The 15,077-nt window shown below is 36.0% G+C and overlaps 3 protein-coding genes across 7 annotated transcripts; all 3 read left to right on the forward strand.

Annotated features, from left to right (window-relative positions):
- Positions 1-133: 133 nt before the first annotated feature.
- On the forward strand, positions 134-4,870 carry kctd13 (potassium channel tetramerization domain containing 13). 2 transcript variants are annotated; one of them, XM_055035275.1, is made up of 7 exons: positions 134-541; positions 1,241-1,501; positions 1,661-1,830; positions 2,478-2,567; positions 2,748-2,800; positions 2,885-3,080; positions 3,504-4,870. In XM_055035275.1, exons 2-7 carry the CDS (start codon positions 1,264-1,266, stop codon positions 3,747-3,749), a joined length of 993 nt encoding a protein of 330 aa, XP_054891250.1. In that variant the 5' UTR covers positions 134-541; positions 1,241-1,263; the 3' UTR covers positions 3,750-4,870. The 2 variants fall into 2 exon arrangements, with proteins under 2 accessions (XP_054891250.1, XP_054891251.1); XM_055035276.1 differs by lacking the exon at positions 134-541 and having other exon boundaries at positions 552-1,501.
- A 969-nt stretch (positions 4,871-5,839) lies between these two features.
- On the forward strand, positions 5,840-10,776 carry hirip3 (HIRA interacting protein 3). Of its 4 annotated transcripts, none has more exons than XM_055035277.1 (8): positions 5,840-5,950; positions 7,141-7,261; positions 7,489-7,636; positions 8,469-8,840; positions 8,932-9,086; positions 9,263-9,410; positions 9,993-10,091; positions 10,438-10,776. In XM_055035277.1, the coding sequence occupies exons 1-8, from the start codon at positions 5,877-5,879 to the stop codon at positions 10,623-10,625; spliced, it is 1,305 nt and encodes a 434-aa protein (XP_054891252.1). In that variant the 5' UTR covers positions 5,840-5,876; the 3' UTR covers positions 10,626-10,776. The 4 variants fall into 4 exon arrangements, with proteins under 4 accessions (XP_054891252.1, XP_054891253.1, XP_054891254.1 ...); XM_055035278.1 differs by having other exon boundaries at positions 10,441-10,776; XM_055035279.1 differs by having other exon boundaries at positions 8,935-9,086.
- Positions 10,777-11,402: 626 nt separating this feature from the next.
- antkmt (adenine nucleotide translocase lysine methyltransferase) lies at positions 11,403-14,743 on the forward strand. Its single transcript, XM_055035283.1, has 5 exons — positions 11,403-12,101; positions 12,180-12,284; positions 12,365-12,505; positions 13,109-13,159; positions 13,554-14,743. Exons 1-5 carry the CDS (start codon positions 11,940-11,942, stop codon positions 13,776-13,778), a joined length of 684 nt encoding a protein of 227 aa, XP_054891258.1. The 5' UTR covers positions 11,403-11,939; the 3' UTR covers positions 13,779-14,743.
- The last annotated feature ends 334 nt before the right edge of the window (positions 14,744-15,077 follow it).

Consider the following 15,077-nt stretch of genomic DNA (forward strand, 5'->3'; position numbering starts at 1 on the left):
AGTTCTACGTATTTTCTCCTCTGATTTTACATACAAAAAGGTTCGAGAATCATAACAGACTCGGTGCCTGAAGATTGACGTTAATAAGACCAGCCAGCAGGTGGCAGTAAATCACGTCCGAACTGCGGAAAGCAGCGGAAGAGGATTGTCTTGTTTTTCATTTCCGAGTGACCTATTTAGCTTCTCACATTAGCATTAGTTGATAATCAGCGTCTCAAACAATGGGGATCGCGTCGGTTGACATAGTAATTTTGTTTTTTGTTGAGTTCGTTTAGACTGTTCACCACAGATGAAGTGGTACTCTGTAAAAATACATCTGTTAGCATGAAGTGAATGAAAATAGAGTAGCTGTGGTTAGCTTGTTTATTTGGGAAGGTGATTGCGGTAGAAGAAAAAAGAATGATGTTTGTGCTGCTAGCTGCGTTGTAAATGCTTGCGCGTTAATTAGCTTGTTTATGCTAGCTGATATTAATTCCCTGATATATTGTCGCTACGGTCAGAAGGAGTTTTCACTCTTTAGCACCCTTGGATGTTCAACGTGGTGAGTATGTTCTAATATAAATAGTCTAGATTTATTTGCGTGTTTACATTTGATATATTCGTATCTAATCAGTTGGTTCTGCGATGTTGTTCTTGTTCGCGCAGAAAACTAAGGTGCACATTTTAACTAAGAGATTAATTTTCACATAAATGAAGACCGAGACTTCAAAAATTGTCTAAAAAAACTAATCACAATTACAGATAAAAATGTATTCCGATGAAGAGGATGTGAAGGCTTTTACTTTACTCAGATGTGACGACTGATTAGGCCACATGATGATATTTTTTGTACAGTTTAAAACGACAGTAATTTAACTGAGGTAGATCAAGTAAGAAATTATTATATTGTATACAGAAATGTTTTGATATGATGTCTCACAAAAGTGTATCTTTCAGGGTCAAAATTAAACACAACTGTAATGTTAGAAACTATCTGCTCTTGTTTGTTGTACAAATGCTTCTTTGAATTATTTTTTTATTATCAAAATATTGGATAATTTATATAATTGAAGTTATCTGTATATTTTATGTTAGATCTAAGTAATTATGATCTTAAAATGTCGACTTCTTAACCTGGAAAAAAAGTCCTAAAAACAGCTAAAGTAGTGTCATCATCCAAATTTCACTGAGACTTTTTTGCTTTGTTTTTGTGGTTGAACATGATGGAGGAAATAAGCTCACCCGTTCTTCTGTACTGCAGTCGGGAAGCGAGCCCACAGCCCCATGTCTGCGGAGGCTTCAGTCGGCGGTCATGATGCCGACTCCGTCCAGTCTGCCGTTCTCCAGCCTGCCTGCCACGGCACAGAGGGGCACGGAAATCCGGGTCTGATGGGGAGCAAGTACGTCAAGTTAAATGTTGGCGGCTCCCTTCATTATACAACCATCCAGACGCTAAGCAAAGAAGACAGTCTTCTGCGAAGCATTTGCACTGGCGCAACAAATGTTACCATAGACTCTGAAGGTCAGTGGATCATGGTATTGTCTAATGTCCTTATTTGCTGGATCGATGTGAAAAAAAAATATGTTGGAACTATATTGCAGTCTACGCTTTTCCCTGTTTATTTTTCTGCAGTTTGCAGAGACATATCACTCTCTGAGAGAAATGTTCCTGTTGCTTTAGGTTGGGTGGTTTTGGAAAGGTCCGGTCGACATTTTGGATTGGTGTTGAACTTCCTGCGAGATGGTTCGGTACCACTTCCAGAAGACCACAGAGAACTTGATGAGATCCTAAAAGAGGCCCAGTTCTACAGGGTACAAGGACTAATCCAACAGTGCCTCAATGCCATGCAGGTAATTAGGAGAATTGAGATTTTTTTACATGGTTAGTTATTGACATTTAAAAATTGAGATTTTTAAATTAGTTTGAAATTCATTTTAAACAAGTATGTCAATGAGCTCATTTAATCTGTCCTAATCAGTTTAGTTAGCTTCAATTAAACATACTCACAATTTAAATAAAATTTTATTTTGACAAAATGTAATAGATGGTCAAATAATTAGTAACACATGAAAATTATTATTTTACGTTCTAATAACTAACAAGCAGCTTTTAGTTAATTATTTTAAAATTTACATAGCTCTTATTGTTTTGTCTCCATTTCTTATTATTGGAGGATTATAGAGTAGAAGAAATTCTTAGAAAATTTGCTCCGGCCTCTTAGAAATGTAATGATGAGTTGTAATTTTAAGTTCTGGGCATTCTTTTTTTGGATCAATTTTTACTTAGGTTTTGTAAGTGTGAAGTCTTGAGTGTTTTTTGTTTTTGTTGTTTTTCTATGATGAGCTTGAGGGAATTCCTAAAATATTTACTAAATATTAATTTTTACAGAATGATTTTGCTTATTGTGCATTTCTCATGCACATTATTTTAAATGAAGAAATGTACACATCTTTTTCTTGCATATGTAAAAACATTCTTTTTTGTCTTTTACTTTTAGAAACAACAAGATATTTTCGAAAGCGTTTGCCGCATCCCAATGATCACATCAGCCAAAGAAGAGCAGAAGATGATTGCTACATGTAGAAAAGTAACTTAAATCTAAATGATGAATAATGAAAAATAAAATCCTATGGGAAATATATTTTTTACACTTTACTGTTCCCTGCCACTTAAAATAATTTCCAGTTTAACCATTTTTTTATATTGTTGAGTCATTACAGAAATCTGATCTTGCTTTGCCTCATGTATTCTTGTTTTCAATTTGCAGCCAGTAGTCAAGCTCCAAAACAACAGGGGAAACAACAAGTATTCATATACTAGGTAAAAACACTTACTAAACATGTTTTTTCTAGATGTACATTGCTGAATATTCTAATTATTCTCCATCTTGTCATTTCGTCCTAGTAACTCCGATGACAACTTGCTGAAGAACATCGAGCTGTTTGACAAACTGGTGCTCCGATTCAACAACCGTGTCCTGTTTGTGAAAGACGTGCTCGGTGACGAGATCTGCTGCTGGTCCTTCTACGGCGAAGGCCGCAAGATCGCAGAAGTATGCTGCACCTCCATTGTGTACGCAACGGAGAAGAAGCAGACCAAAGTAAGCTTTGTGTGACAAGTTTCAAAGCTGTTGTTACATATTCTGGACAACAACTTATTCACTAAATAAGTCACAAATAAGTTGTTAAAATTGTTGTTCAATTCTTGGAAAATGTTCACATTTTGTCATGTTGCAAGTACAAACATTGATTAATTGTACAGCATAAGGATTTCTTGCAATGAAATCATTATACTGAGTACCACTCAAGGCAAAGTAGTATTTGATTCCAAGGGAATCTTTTTTTTATATATACACAAAAATCTTAAGTTTGGTTCACTTTTGTATTTAGCCCCCTTGAACTTCGATATTCCAAAGTAAAAGTGAACAAAGCATTACTTAAAAGAGTAATTTGAAAAAACAGGGAACATCATAGAAATAAACAAGGGGACATTCATATAAAATAAATCATATTCATGTTTTAAGGTTGAGTTTCCCGAGGCGCGGATATTTGAAGAAACGCTCAACATCCTCATCTATGAGAACAACCGGTCCGGTCCAGGAGGGTTGCACCTTTTAGATTCTAGAGGCTCGGGTTCATCGCTCGGAGCCGGCCAATCAGAGGAAGAGGGTGCAGCGGGAGGGGACAGACGGGTACGCAGGATCCACGTAAGGAGGCACATAATGCATGACGAGAGAGGACACGGCCAGCAAACTGTGTACAAGGACTAACTGTGACGGAAAATATGTCTTGGAAGAATTCAATGTTTTGTTTTATTTTTTTGTACGTTTGCAAAATGAAACATTCTTTGTTCACAGCAATATTGAAGTCTTTACTTATTTCATGAAATGTCTTTAAGCACTTGCAGAGGTCGGGCTGTTGATTGATTTTTAAGTGAGGAGGGAGTTTAGTGATGTTTACAACAAATCAATTTGCATATTTCAACAGAAAGTGTATTAAGTCAGCTGTGACTGAAACTGGTAGAATAATATTTCAAATGTTAATACCTTCCTGCATGATACTGAATGAGCCTCAAAACCCATTTATCTCATAGAGCACACCACCTGCCATTTATTTGGGTGTAAATAGTTTGAACTGGCAGCTTTGTCTGTATTTAATATGTAGGAAACATTTATCCAAGATGTGATGCGTCTGGTTTCTCTGTTGGACGATGATGGTACTGCTGCACAGAGCCTGACTGACAAAAGTCGGTGAAGTTAAGCCTCGACAAGTTAACACTGGAATTAAAAAGAAAAGCCATGTTTATAGTTGTTGAGCAGCTCCGTTTTCTGTGTTTAAATTATTATAAATGCTTCTTCAAGCTTCTTCTTTTTTATTATTATTAATTTATAAACTTAATTTATTGTTTGGTATTTAACTTTTGTAGATCAGTCTTTGTTACCTGATGCTTGAGTGAGTTTTGATTCTGCTGCTGTTGAGTGCACTCTCTTGCGCCTGGCAGATTTTGAGATTGCTCCTCTAGATTAATGCAACCTGAACTTCTGGCTTTAGTTCAGTGTTAAAAAATGACCTGTGACTGTTATCTTGGTATGTTTTTCTGAGCCATGTTCTCTCGTGTTTGCTTTATCTTACACCAAATCACAGGATTAAGCTTAAATTAATAAGTAATGCATTCTGTAAGAAGTTCAACTAGATTTGACTGTCATTTCAGGAGGGTTTAAGGTACTATTTCTTTTTTTCTAATTATCACTGGTGGTAACCTAAGCACTCATAAAAATAAGAAGGAAAAAACACATTGAATGCAAATGGTATGTGTGAATGACCTTGGAAAATGCACTAATTTCACTTCCGTCCTGGAAATGTTTGAAATAAATTGCTTATCAAATCCGTCTTCTGCTTACTTTTTTTTTTTTTCCTTTAAAATATAAACTGGATATAAACCTTAAATGTGGTTGACCAGCTTTATGCATTTGGGATAGCTTGAAAAAAGTTTTCACTCTACCTTCTCCAGCATCTGGAGTATGAGCCACCTAATTTTTTATTTTTTTGAAGTTGTTTATCCACTCCTGTAATTTCAGAAGTGTTTAAAGATGCTAGGAGGTATCAGAAAGGTGAGGATAGGTCTCTCCCCTAGGTTCAATATTAGCTTGTTTGTCAACATCTTAAATGAAGAGTTATTCTGCCAATGCGATCCAGAATGTTGACATTTGTAGGACATTTTTAGCATTTGTCTGCAGTGGCTCTTCTGGAAAGGATTTGACAATCCTCTCAAGGCTGAGGATCACCCTGTTGATAGGATACTTTCTCCCTACAGCCTTCATCCTTCCACTTGGTTTTCTGTTCATATACTTGGATGCAGAGCTGTGTGAACAACCATCTTCATTAGCAGTGACCTTTCAGCATGGTCTTCCTCATGATTAGGGAGATTACTGACCCAGAGAGAGAGACTCAACAGCTCAGGAAAACTTAGCAGGTGTTTCTATTTATTTAATCAGCTGATTAGAATGACAACAATTTTCAATTGTTCACTGTGTTCTAAGACTTTGTAATTTTGTGCTTTTAAAAGGTCTTTTAAATGCCCAAAACAGCATCTTTTAGCACAAAAACAATTTGGGTCTTCATTATCTTAAAGCCAAAACAAATTCACAAGAAAAAAAAAAAGCTTGGAGTTTATCACTATCTGATTTATCAGTTTCACTTTATGCAAGAAATATTTCTGTTTTTTGAAATATTTTAGTATTTTGATGCTGGTGGCAGAAAAAGTAGGTCTGCATGGAGACTCAAACGTCAAAACCTCCATTTATTTGTAAAAAGGGGGCGCGGTTGATCTACGTCACTTCCGCCTAAGTTGGAGAGACCAGCCGCCAAAAACTCAGGGAGCAGAGGAGCTGATAATAATGGCGTCGGAGAAGGAGAAAACCAACATCAGGAGGTTTATAGAAGGTCAACTCCTTGATGAGCCGGACCTTTGGTACGTTTAACTTATTATCATAAAGAAAAACACGAACATTAAAAATAAATACCCGCCATTTGTGGTCATTATTCATCGCCACGAGTTCTGTCTGTCGCTTCATTTTGATGAGATGTTTGCTTTAACATTGACGCCGAACACAAAGATAAAATGGTCATTTAGAGAGGCTCCCAACTGCACTTTGTTCTTTTAGTGGCTTAGAGTCAATCACATTACTGCTCTGTCAATTGGTGACTCAGCATGATTGTGTTTTCAATTTTTTACGATTCAGTCGTAATAAGCTGAGCTACTTGTCCTCATTGTAGTTTTGATTGATCTAACTACATCTTTGAAAAAGGTTTATTTTGTTCCGTACAGATCAATCGGCCCCCTCTAGTGACAAAGTGTTGTCACTGCAGAAGTAGACCCACGTTTCTCTCTGTTTTGTTTTGGGGTTTTTTTCTCAAAAGTTTTTCCTTTAATATCTGTTTGGATATGCATTTAAATATTTAACTTGCTGCCAGTACACCTGATTTTCCCCATCGTGAAACAATAAAGAATAAAATTCGTGCTAATCTGCCATAAATTGAAAATTCTAAATATTTGGGACATACAATAATCATCAGTTACCACAATGGTATGTTGTTTTGACAGTTCTTGTTTGTTTGAAAAAATAAATAAATATTCTATCTTCCAGGTGGTTCCAAACCAGATTTTTTGTTTTGGGATGCTCAGGGTGCAGACATGTTTGTTTATTTATTTATGTATTTGTTTGTTTTTAATCCTTCCCAAGATCTGTGCTTTGACACAAAGCAGTGTTGGAGGTCTGAAGCAAATGTCTTTAACTTTATTCCTTAGTTTTTGTTCTGATTTGCATTTATCAGCTGTGAAACCTTACATTGTATGTCATCAAAGATCAGTTAAAATCAGATGCAGCTTGCTTCTGAGTGTCCTGGCAAAAACTGCAAATATTTGTGTATGTACAATGTATTTATTTATTGCATATTTAAGATTTCTATATCTTCTTTACATATTACAAAAATGTTTGACAAAATGTTTTTACTTTTTGTGTGCATTTAAGAAAAAGACTAATCTGTGCTCAGATCATTTGTAGAATACCTCTAAACATAACATTCAGTGGAATCATAGATTCACCTGTAAGTTGTTCCATCCTGCTCATCAAACGTGTTTATTTTCTTATTTTGTTTCAGCACACTGACCTTAGGAATATTGAAAAAACGATACCTGGCTGAAGCAGGATGTGAATCCTTGAGCTCTGAAGCAAAACAATTCATGAAACAAGTTGTGCAGGAAGAACTCATGAAAATGCAGGTATCTGTAACAAAAGGGTTGTCAAGCCTTTAACTGTTTGCTTCATAAATAAGATTTTTTTTTTTGTTGCAAGTTTGTGAAGCAAAAAATTGAAGGCAAATGTTTCCTGATGCAGAACACCTGTATTGCTAACGTGCTAGCTGTGTGTTTTTATTGTTCATGTGTAAAATACTGTAGGAAGTATTTGTACTTCTCTTTTTGCAGTAAACGAGTTCTGTCTACCCTAGGAAAATGATGAGAGTGAAATTGAGCCGGAAACCAAAAAAACACAGAAGAAAAGAAAGAGAGAGAGAGAAAAAGAGAAGTTGGAAAGTGAAGATGAAACTGAATCCACACCAAAAAAATCACGATCACAACAGTCTGACTCATCATCAGGTATGAATTATGTATTTTTTTTAAATAGCCTACATTTAAGTCATGAACATGCTGCTGATTTGTTAACATCGAATCTCCTGCATGATATTAAGAGCACCGTCATAAGTCCATCATCACCAATTAAGCGAACTGTCTTTTTAGTTATGTTTTCATTCATGGCCTGAGAGAATATGTCACAGCAAAACTAAACTCTCAGAGTGTGTTAGAATACACACACTGCTACAACATGAAATTACTGATTTAGTGTGAACCAAAGCTCCGCAAGCTGAAGTAGCTCCACCTTGCATGCAAAACCAAAACATCTATCAATGGCATTTTTTTTTTTGTCATGCTGCTGTGGAAATCCTTACTGTGTGCTTCCATAAGTTTAAAAAAAAACACTGACAATTTTTAATGTGGAAAATGTCCACCTGGCAGATTTGAAGATGTAGGTTGGTGGATCTTTATCTCTCTAGAAGAACATTGATCTTGTATTGTGATCATCATTTAAAGGTAAATTGATTTTACTGTAGTTGTTGGATGCCCACGAAGCAGACTTACATCCAGGTTATCTAATTTGAATCATTTTAGGAGTCTCGTCTCACTTAAACAACTGTTGCTACAACACAATAGATTAAATCTTTATAACTACCAGAAGACTTTCTTTTAATTAGAAATGATGGACGTAATTTCCATGTTCTGGGCATAACAGGGAATCTATGTTTCAGAGTAATTTTGCATGCTGTCTTTTGAGATATTTGGGGGTTGAGCTTAAACAATATGGATACATCAACTGTGACTTACATGATGAAATGTCACCAAGACTTTTTTTTCTTTATGATGTTTATGACAGATTCTGAAGATGCGCAGAATCGTGAAGCAGGAAGTCAAAACAAAGAACAAATTAGATCTCAGTCTAAAAATAAAGAAGCAGCAAAAGAATCAGACCATGAGAAAAGCAAAAAAGCTAAGCGCCGTGTCACAAGCGATGAGTCTTCAGATGAAGAGATAAATGAGTCAGAAGAGGACGGGAATGAGAGTCCAAGTCCGGAGAAAAAGGTGAAAAAGAAGGTCAACGCTGCTGAGAGGAAAGAGGCAAGACGCATCGATGCAAGTGGAGGAAAAAAAGCACCAAGGAGCGATGAAGAGAGTGAAAGTGATTCAGACAATAAGTTGGAGAAAAGTGAAAAAATCGAGGATGATGATTCTTCTGCAAGTGAAAAAGGTAACTGTTCAACATCAGTGCCTATGATTTACCATTTACACATGAATATGATTAGGCTTAATGCTGTTGAATGTCTTGCCCTTGTGCCAAGTAGAAGAAAATGCAAAAGATAAAAATGATTCAGACTCGGATTCATCATCACTGCCATCTTTGGACGAAGATAAGAAAAGCAACCCAGTAAAAAATACAAATGTAAAGACGAAAAAGAAAACAAAGAAGACAGATGAGAAGAACTGTTGCCCAAAGGTGAGCTCTTCGCTGATGCAAGAAATCTCAACCGGAATGTTCACAATTTCAGACTTTTTTTTGTAATTTATGATTGTAAGATGACTAAAGAAGGTGCTGCAGTATTGTGATTTTTTTTATTTTTTTTTATGTTAAAACAAGTCTTCATCTCCTCAATTGTCTTCTTGTTCCTGCAGGATGAAGACAAAGCAGTCGTCCGACTCAAACGCTACATTGCCCTCTGTGGTGTGAGGAGGAATTACAAGAAGCTATTGGACGGCTGCCGCTCCACTCGCTCCAAAGTGGCTGTTCTAAAGAAGGAGCTTGAAGATCTTGGGCTCCGTGGTCAGTGGGGATATGTTCGTCTTTTCACTGACTTCAATCTTGGGGCCTCTCGTTTTAACCGAGAGTACAAAATCATGATCAAGCACCTAGATGAAATAAATATAATTGCATTGTACTAACTGTTTCAGTCCCACAATTAAAATATACACCTCTGTTTGTACTGAAAATGCAGAATCATCATCAGCCTCAGTTAAGTATTGTGATTTGCTTTGATCTGCAGCATCTATCGTCAAATGAGGGAGAGGAGAAAAAAGCCAACAACATTTGAAAGGATAAAAACTGTTTTAAATTGTCAAAGGATCAGCAGATGAGCTCAGACTGACTCTTGTCAGGTTGTTTTCTCATTCAGTGTCTTCAGGTACTGGAAAATACAATCTTAATGATTTGAGATATTATTCAGCTGCCAGGACCTCTATTTTTTCTTACCTTTTGACATTGGTCAATGAAAAACACGTCAGAAAAACGTGTAGACTTGATTAAATTCCTATTATTGGAATTTAACATTGATTCAAGGTGGTTTACTTCTGAAGTCACTAAATTATTACTGCCTTAAAATAAAATGACTATTCCCCTCTTGTGTAGGTAACCCCTCGATTGAGAAATGTAAGAAAATTCGATTGAAGAGAGAGGAGGCTCAAGAATTGGCTGAACTTGATGTTGACAACATAATCTCCACCGAAGGTACGTTCTAAATATTTTTGTTTTGTTTTTGGAGCCCCAAATGAGTAAGCACCTACAATATACATACTATAATATTACTGTTTGCTGGTTGTTGTTTTTTTTAAATCCAGACACACTGATCAGCCACTCAGAACTTTTAAAATCTGACAAGTTTGGGTTTTACTGATAAGTTTGGATTTTACTCTGTTCACATACACATAATAGATCTGCTTGTCCAGGACAAGTTTTTTATATATCTTCTACCAATTTTAATAACAGAACAGTTGCATTACTTGTCTTCATCCAATATTGTTCTTCTTCTGCTGTTTAATACATAAGCTGATGATATGTCCACACATCTTTCAAGCAGGTCGGCCGAGGCGCAGAGGCACCTCAGCCATGCAGGTACATAAGGAACCTCCCTCCTCTTATCAGCGGACTCTGAACTCAGATTCGGACAGTGACCAGGAAAATAATGCTCCCAAAGGACGCAGAAAGATATCAGAGTGGGCCAACCTGCATGGGATCATAAGTGATGATGCAGACACTGAATGAACATGAGCTTTTCCACTTTTATACCATTTGTTGTCGACTTGTTCATAGTTAAAACTTTCTTTGTTACTGGAAGCATAATACTTTTAATAACCATTTAAGTAAAATTTGATAGTGATTTTTTTGAGTGCTCTGATTAAAATAAAAGTTATAATACATGATTTCTGATTTCATTTTATTTTAATTTTATACTTTAAGCACATTTTATATCTGCATGTAGAGGCCTTTAAATTTTGCAGAGACTGACACAAAAATTGAAAAAAATGTCACCATTTCCTGTTACCAAAATCTTCGTAGTTTCAAACTCAAAATGCAAAATAAAAACAAACCAGTGTGTTAAAGACTCAGTAATGTGATTGGAGCTTAATAACTGAATAGTTGCATTCAGTTATTAATGCAACTGTTCAGTTACTAATAGTTGCCTAGTACCATTTTGCGTTACTTCAAAAAGGTAAAGAAAAGGTGTTTTGCGAGGGGACGCAAAAGGAAAAAAAATTCACATGTCCCCGAGGGGGCTCCGTAGGATCTTATTAGCAGCCCCCTGGATAGATGCTCAAAGTATTATTTTTTTGTAAGTAAGTTATAAAAGTTTGGTGGGAGTGTACATAACCGCAAATTAAGCTCACTATTTGTTGTATTGCCTTTTTGACACTTATCTGGTCTGCTACATTATTACTTTAAACATAAGTACGCTCATCATTAAAATCCGGAACTAAAGTCTGCATTCAAGAATACGGAACGTTTCGTTGATGGACCTGTCCGACTTGGTTTTATGTCCGCTCTCTGCTTCAGGTCACTGAAGATTTTAGTTTCTAAAGCTTAAATTAACCGGAGTTTTTTATGATTATTGAGGTTCAGGACGGAAGCGTTTGCTTTTACTGTTGCTGTGAAAATATATAGGATCATTTCAGATAACATTACACGATAAAGAAAATGAGTTTAGTGATTTAGATTGACCAGTCCTAAATGCTTTTTAAAAAGACGAGTCAACATCAAACCACCTTTAACTGTATATAGAATCCATCTTTTTCTCTAGATAATTATTGTTAAGATTATATTGTAAGTGTGCGGTCCGTTGAATGGTGCAGTTTTAATCAATAATTGTCAAATGTAGGACTAAGTCTTCTCTTTGCATCTGCTCTTTAATTGAAGAAATACAGCCTGTAATCTGTTACTACAGTGTCATAAACTGGTCTTGTCCAAACCGTATTGACTTCATCTTCTCCAAGGCTACATCTTAAGCGGACCCTTTACGTTCATGGATATATAACATTTCAACTGTGAATCGGGCTCGACTCCCACTCATTTCTTGCATAAATGGATGATGACGCACCAGAAGAGGTGTTGGCTGACCTCAGGACCAGACACCTTGGAGGTTGGGGTGTTCTGCAGATAGCTGCTGGCACTGGGCTTGCTGTCTATGCCATGTGGGTTGGAGTCCTTCAGCCTGGCTTTCGGAAGGTGCCACTGAAGCTACAGGTTTGATGTGCATCTTTCTCAAAACTTAGGAATTGTAGGAGAATGTTTGAATATGCTCTGAACTTTCAGTTCTTGTAGGTCCCCTACATCCCTGCCAGCAAAGCACAAGTAAAAAATGTGATGACTTTGATGAGAGGTCGAACAGGAGATCTAGTCGATTTGGGATCTGGTGATGGTCGTATTGTAAGTATGATTGTATTAACAAAAAAATAATTTCACCATACGGATTATCAGTTTTTAAGTTGTGCCCCTTAACCATTTAGGTTTTGGAAGCCTATCACCATGGCTTTAGCCCAGCTGTTGGCTATGAGCTCAACCCATGGCTTGTACGGCTAGCTCGCCTTCATGCCTGGAGAGCAGGTTGCTATGGAAAAGTGTCATACAGACAAGAGGATCTCTGGAAGGTTTGATATTTTTCACTTATTAATAATTCTACCAAAGCCTGTTGCATAAACAAAGTTTGCAACAGCCACCAAACCCCTTTTGACATTGGGATTTCATGCACACTTGAAGATACACAGAACAGCCAGTATGAACCTATAACCAGAGAAAACCTCTCAAATCAAAATTGCTTTTTGGTCTCTCTTTATTTATTTTGCAGAACTTTTCAGGTTTAATTGCAGCTAAAACTGTAGATTAAAATTCAAAGCTTAAAGATTCATAAAACCGGAAACATCTAACAAGTAATCTTACTTGCATATTAGTGAGTACTGAATAAAATCAATAAAGACTGAAATGTTTACTTCAGACAAAAACTTTATGCTTGCTTATACACTAATGGTTAGGTATGTATATACCTTTCACTTGTAACCATTCTGAAGTTCTTTGATATCATCAATGACACATAAGAAACTACATTACCTTAGAAATTATTATGAAAACACCAGTTTTTGTTTGTTTGTTTTAGCTGTTTGTTTTGTTTTTCAAATGTTTAGGATGTTTCTTGCTCTACTGTTTCTGCCTAAATCTGGTGGTCTATTTAAATACCTCTTTGTATCCCATCTCAGGTCGACTTGTCAAAATGCAAGAATGTCACAGTGTTTCTGGCTCCAAGTGTGGTAGGTGCTGTTATGAACACATGGCTCTTAGCTGGAAGAGAGTGTGGTGCCTCCTTTTATAGACACTACAGAAAATAAATTCTTAAAACTGAAGGTCCTCAGGCAGGTTGACTCATTAAAATGCTTTTCAAACACTTACGTTACATCATATGTTTACCATGGCTTACTTTATTTGTTATTTTGTTAATGAAAATTGAGATCCTTAGCGGCATTATCTAATATTGTTTTAGTCAATTTAGGTATACATTTTAATTGGATTGGATTGGAACAATTGGTTCATCATATTTTTTGGTGATAAGTCTCATGAGGAATCTAGAAATTTCACTATTAATGAAAGTAGGCTTTGTATTACATGTAGGTTTTTGAGTAATGTCTGTCTTTCCTGTATTTCTAGCTGTCTTTATTACAGAAGAAGTTGCAGGTTGAGCTTCCGGATGATGCCTTAGTAGTGGCCGGCCGTTTCCCCTTCCCAGACTGGAGCCCTTGCAGGATTGAGGGGCAGGGAGTGGACAGGGCCTGGGCGTACAGCATGCAAGCACAACGACTGCACACAAGTCAAAAAAATGAAAACCTCTGGTCAACAGTGAGTGATTCTGACAAGAAACTGGTTCAGGAATAACGATGAACTTTGAAGATAAACTAATGCACTTAGTCAGAATGGCAAAGGTTAATAGACTGACTTTGGGTTAACTATTCTGTGGTAGTGAAGTGTTTGGACTCAGTTTGACAATTTTTACTGTTTGTAAAAAATTGTATACCCTCCTTATGTCATTTAATTGTTACATCAGTTAAGCTTTCAAAGTTTTCAATAATACACTCTTGTTTATTTATACAGGTGCTAAATTAAAACGCTGGTATAAATAAGACAAAATGAACCCATGGAAAAAAGGCTTGTGCAGTGACCTTTGGAATATTGATTGAGTTTTTGGAACAAATGTTGCTAGGGAATAGTTACTCTGCTTGAAATGTCCTACTTTCTGGGTGCACTGGAAGTGTCTTTGCTGTCCTGTGGAACTGGATTTATATTAGTCGTTTTGTTTTTTGTTTGTTTGTTTGTTTGTTTTTTACTTGCCATGTCTCATATTTTAGCTTGTTTTAAAACAAAAGCTGATGCACTTGCATTTTTTACCTGCACATATTAAAAAAAGATCTTTTAAGTGTCCTATAAGTCGTTGTTAATCATCAGTGAAAACTGATGATTAACGGTGCTGTGTTGTGACTTACAATGTAGATAAGAATCATACGTTGAGATCATATTTTGATTATAAAGCAATGGAAACCAAGTTAAATGTCTTGTTTGAATCAACAAACCTGACAAGTTTATTCAGATTCTTATTTTTATGAACAAATAAAGTTCACAGTGGTGCATTTTTATTTTTAGCTTTAATGTGTTTTTATGTATCACACACTTGCCTTTTGTGTATTTTTTTCTGACAGAGATAACCTTATTTATCTTTTGTGTATTTTTTTCTGACAGAGATAACCTTATTTATTAAACATACTGTATTTATTTTTTCCTAAGCTATAAATAAAAAGTATTGCTATTATCTTTCTATGGCTAATAAATTGCAAATTCATGTAGAATGTCTGTGTTGACTCAGTTTATCTATTTTGACATCAGCTAAGTGTTTCCCACTCAGTATTTAAGATTATTTGTGTGACTCCCAAGTCAGGTAGTCAACTATTTAAACCACTGTCTTTTTTCCCCCAAAGTAAACATAACTTACATATCAAGTTACACAAGTCACCACAGGTCAGATCTTCTGTTTTGTTTTGTTGTTTTTGTTTTTTTTTTTGTGTGTGAATTTTTTCATTCAATTTTTAGTTTTCAAAATAAAAGTTACAACATATTTAAAATTTAATTTTCCTTCCTGTTAAATGGAGATGCAGGTCCTGCACAGTGAGTTGCTTGTTGGAC

Source organism: Poeciliopsis prolifica, unplaced genomic scaffold (assembly GCF_027474105.1).
Source record: "Poeciliopsis prolifica strain line A6 unplaced genomic scaffold, Auburn_PproV2 SCAFFOLD010, whole genome shotgun sequence".
Classification (NCBI taxonomy): Eukaryota; Metazoa; Chordata; class Actinopteri; order Cyprinodontiformes; family Poeciliidae; genus Poeciliopsis; species Poeciliopsis prolifica.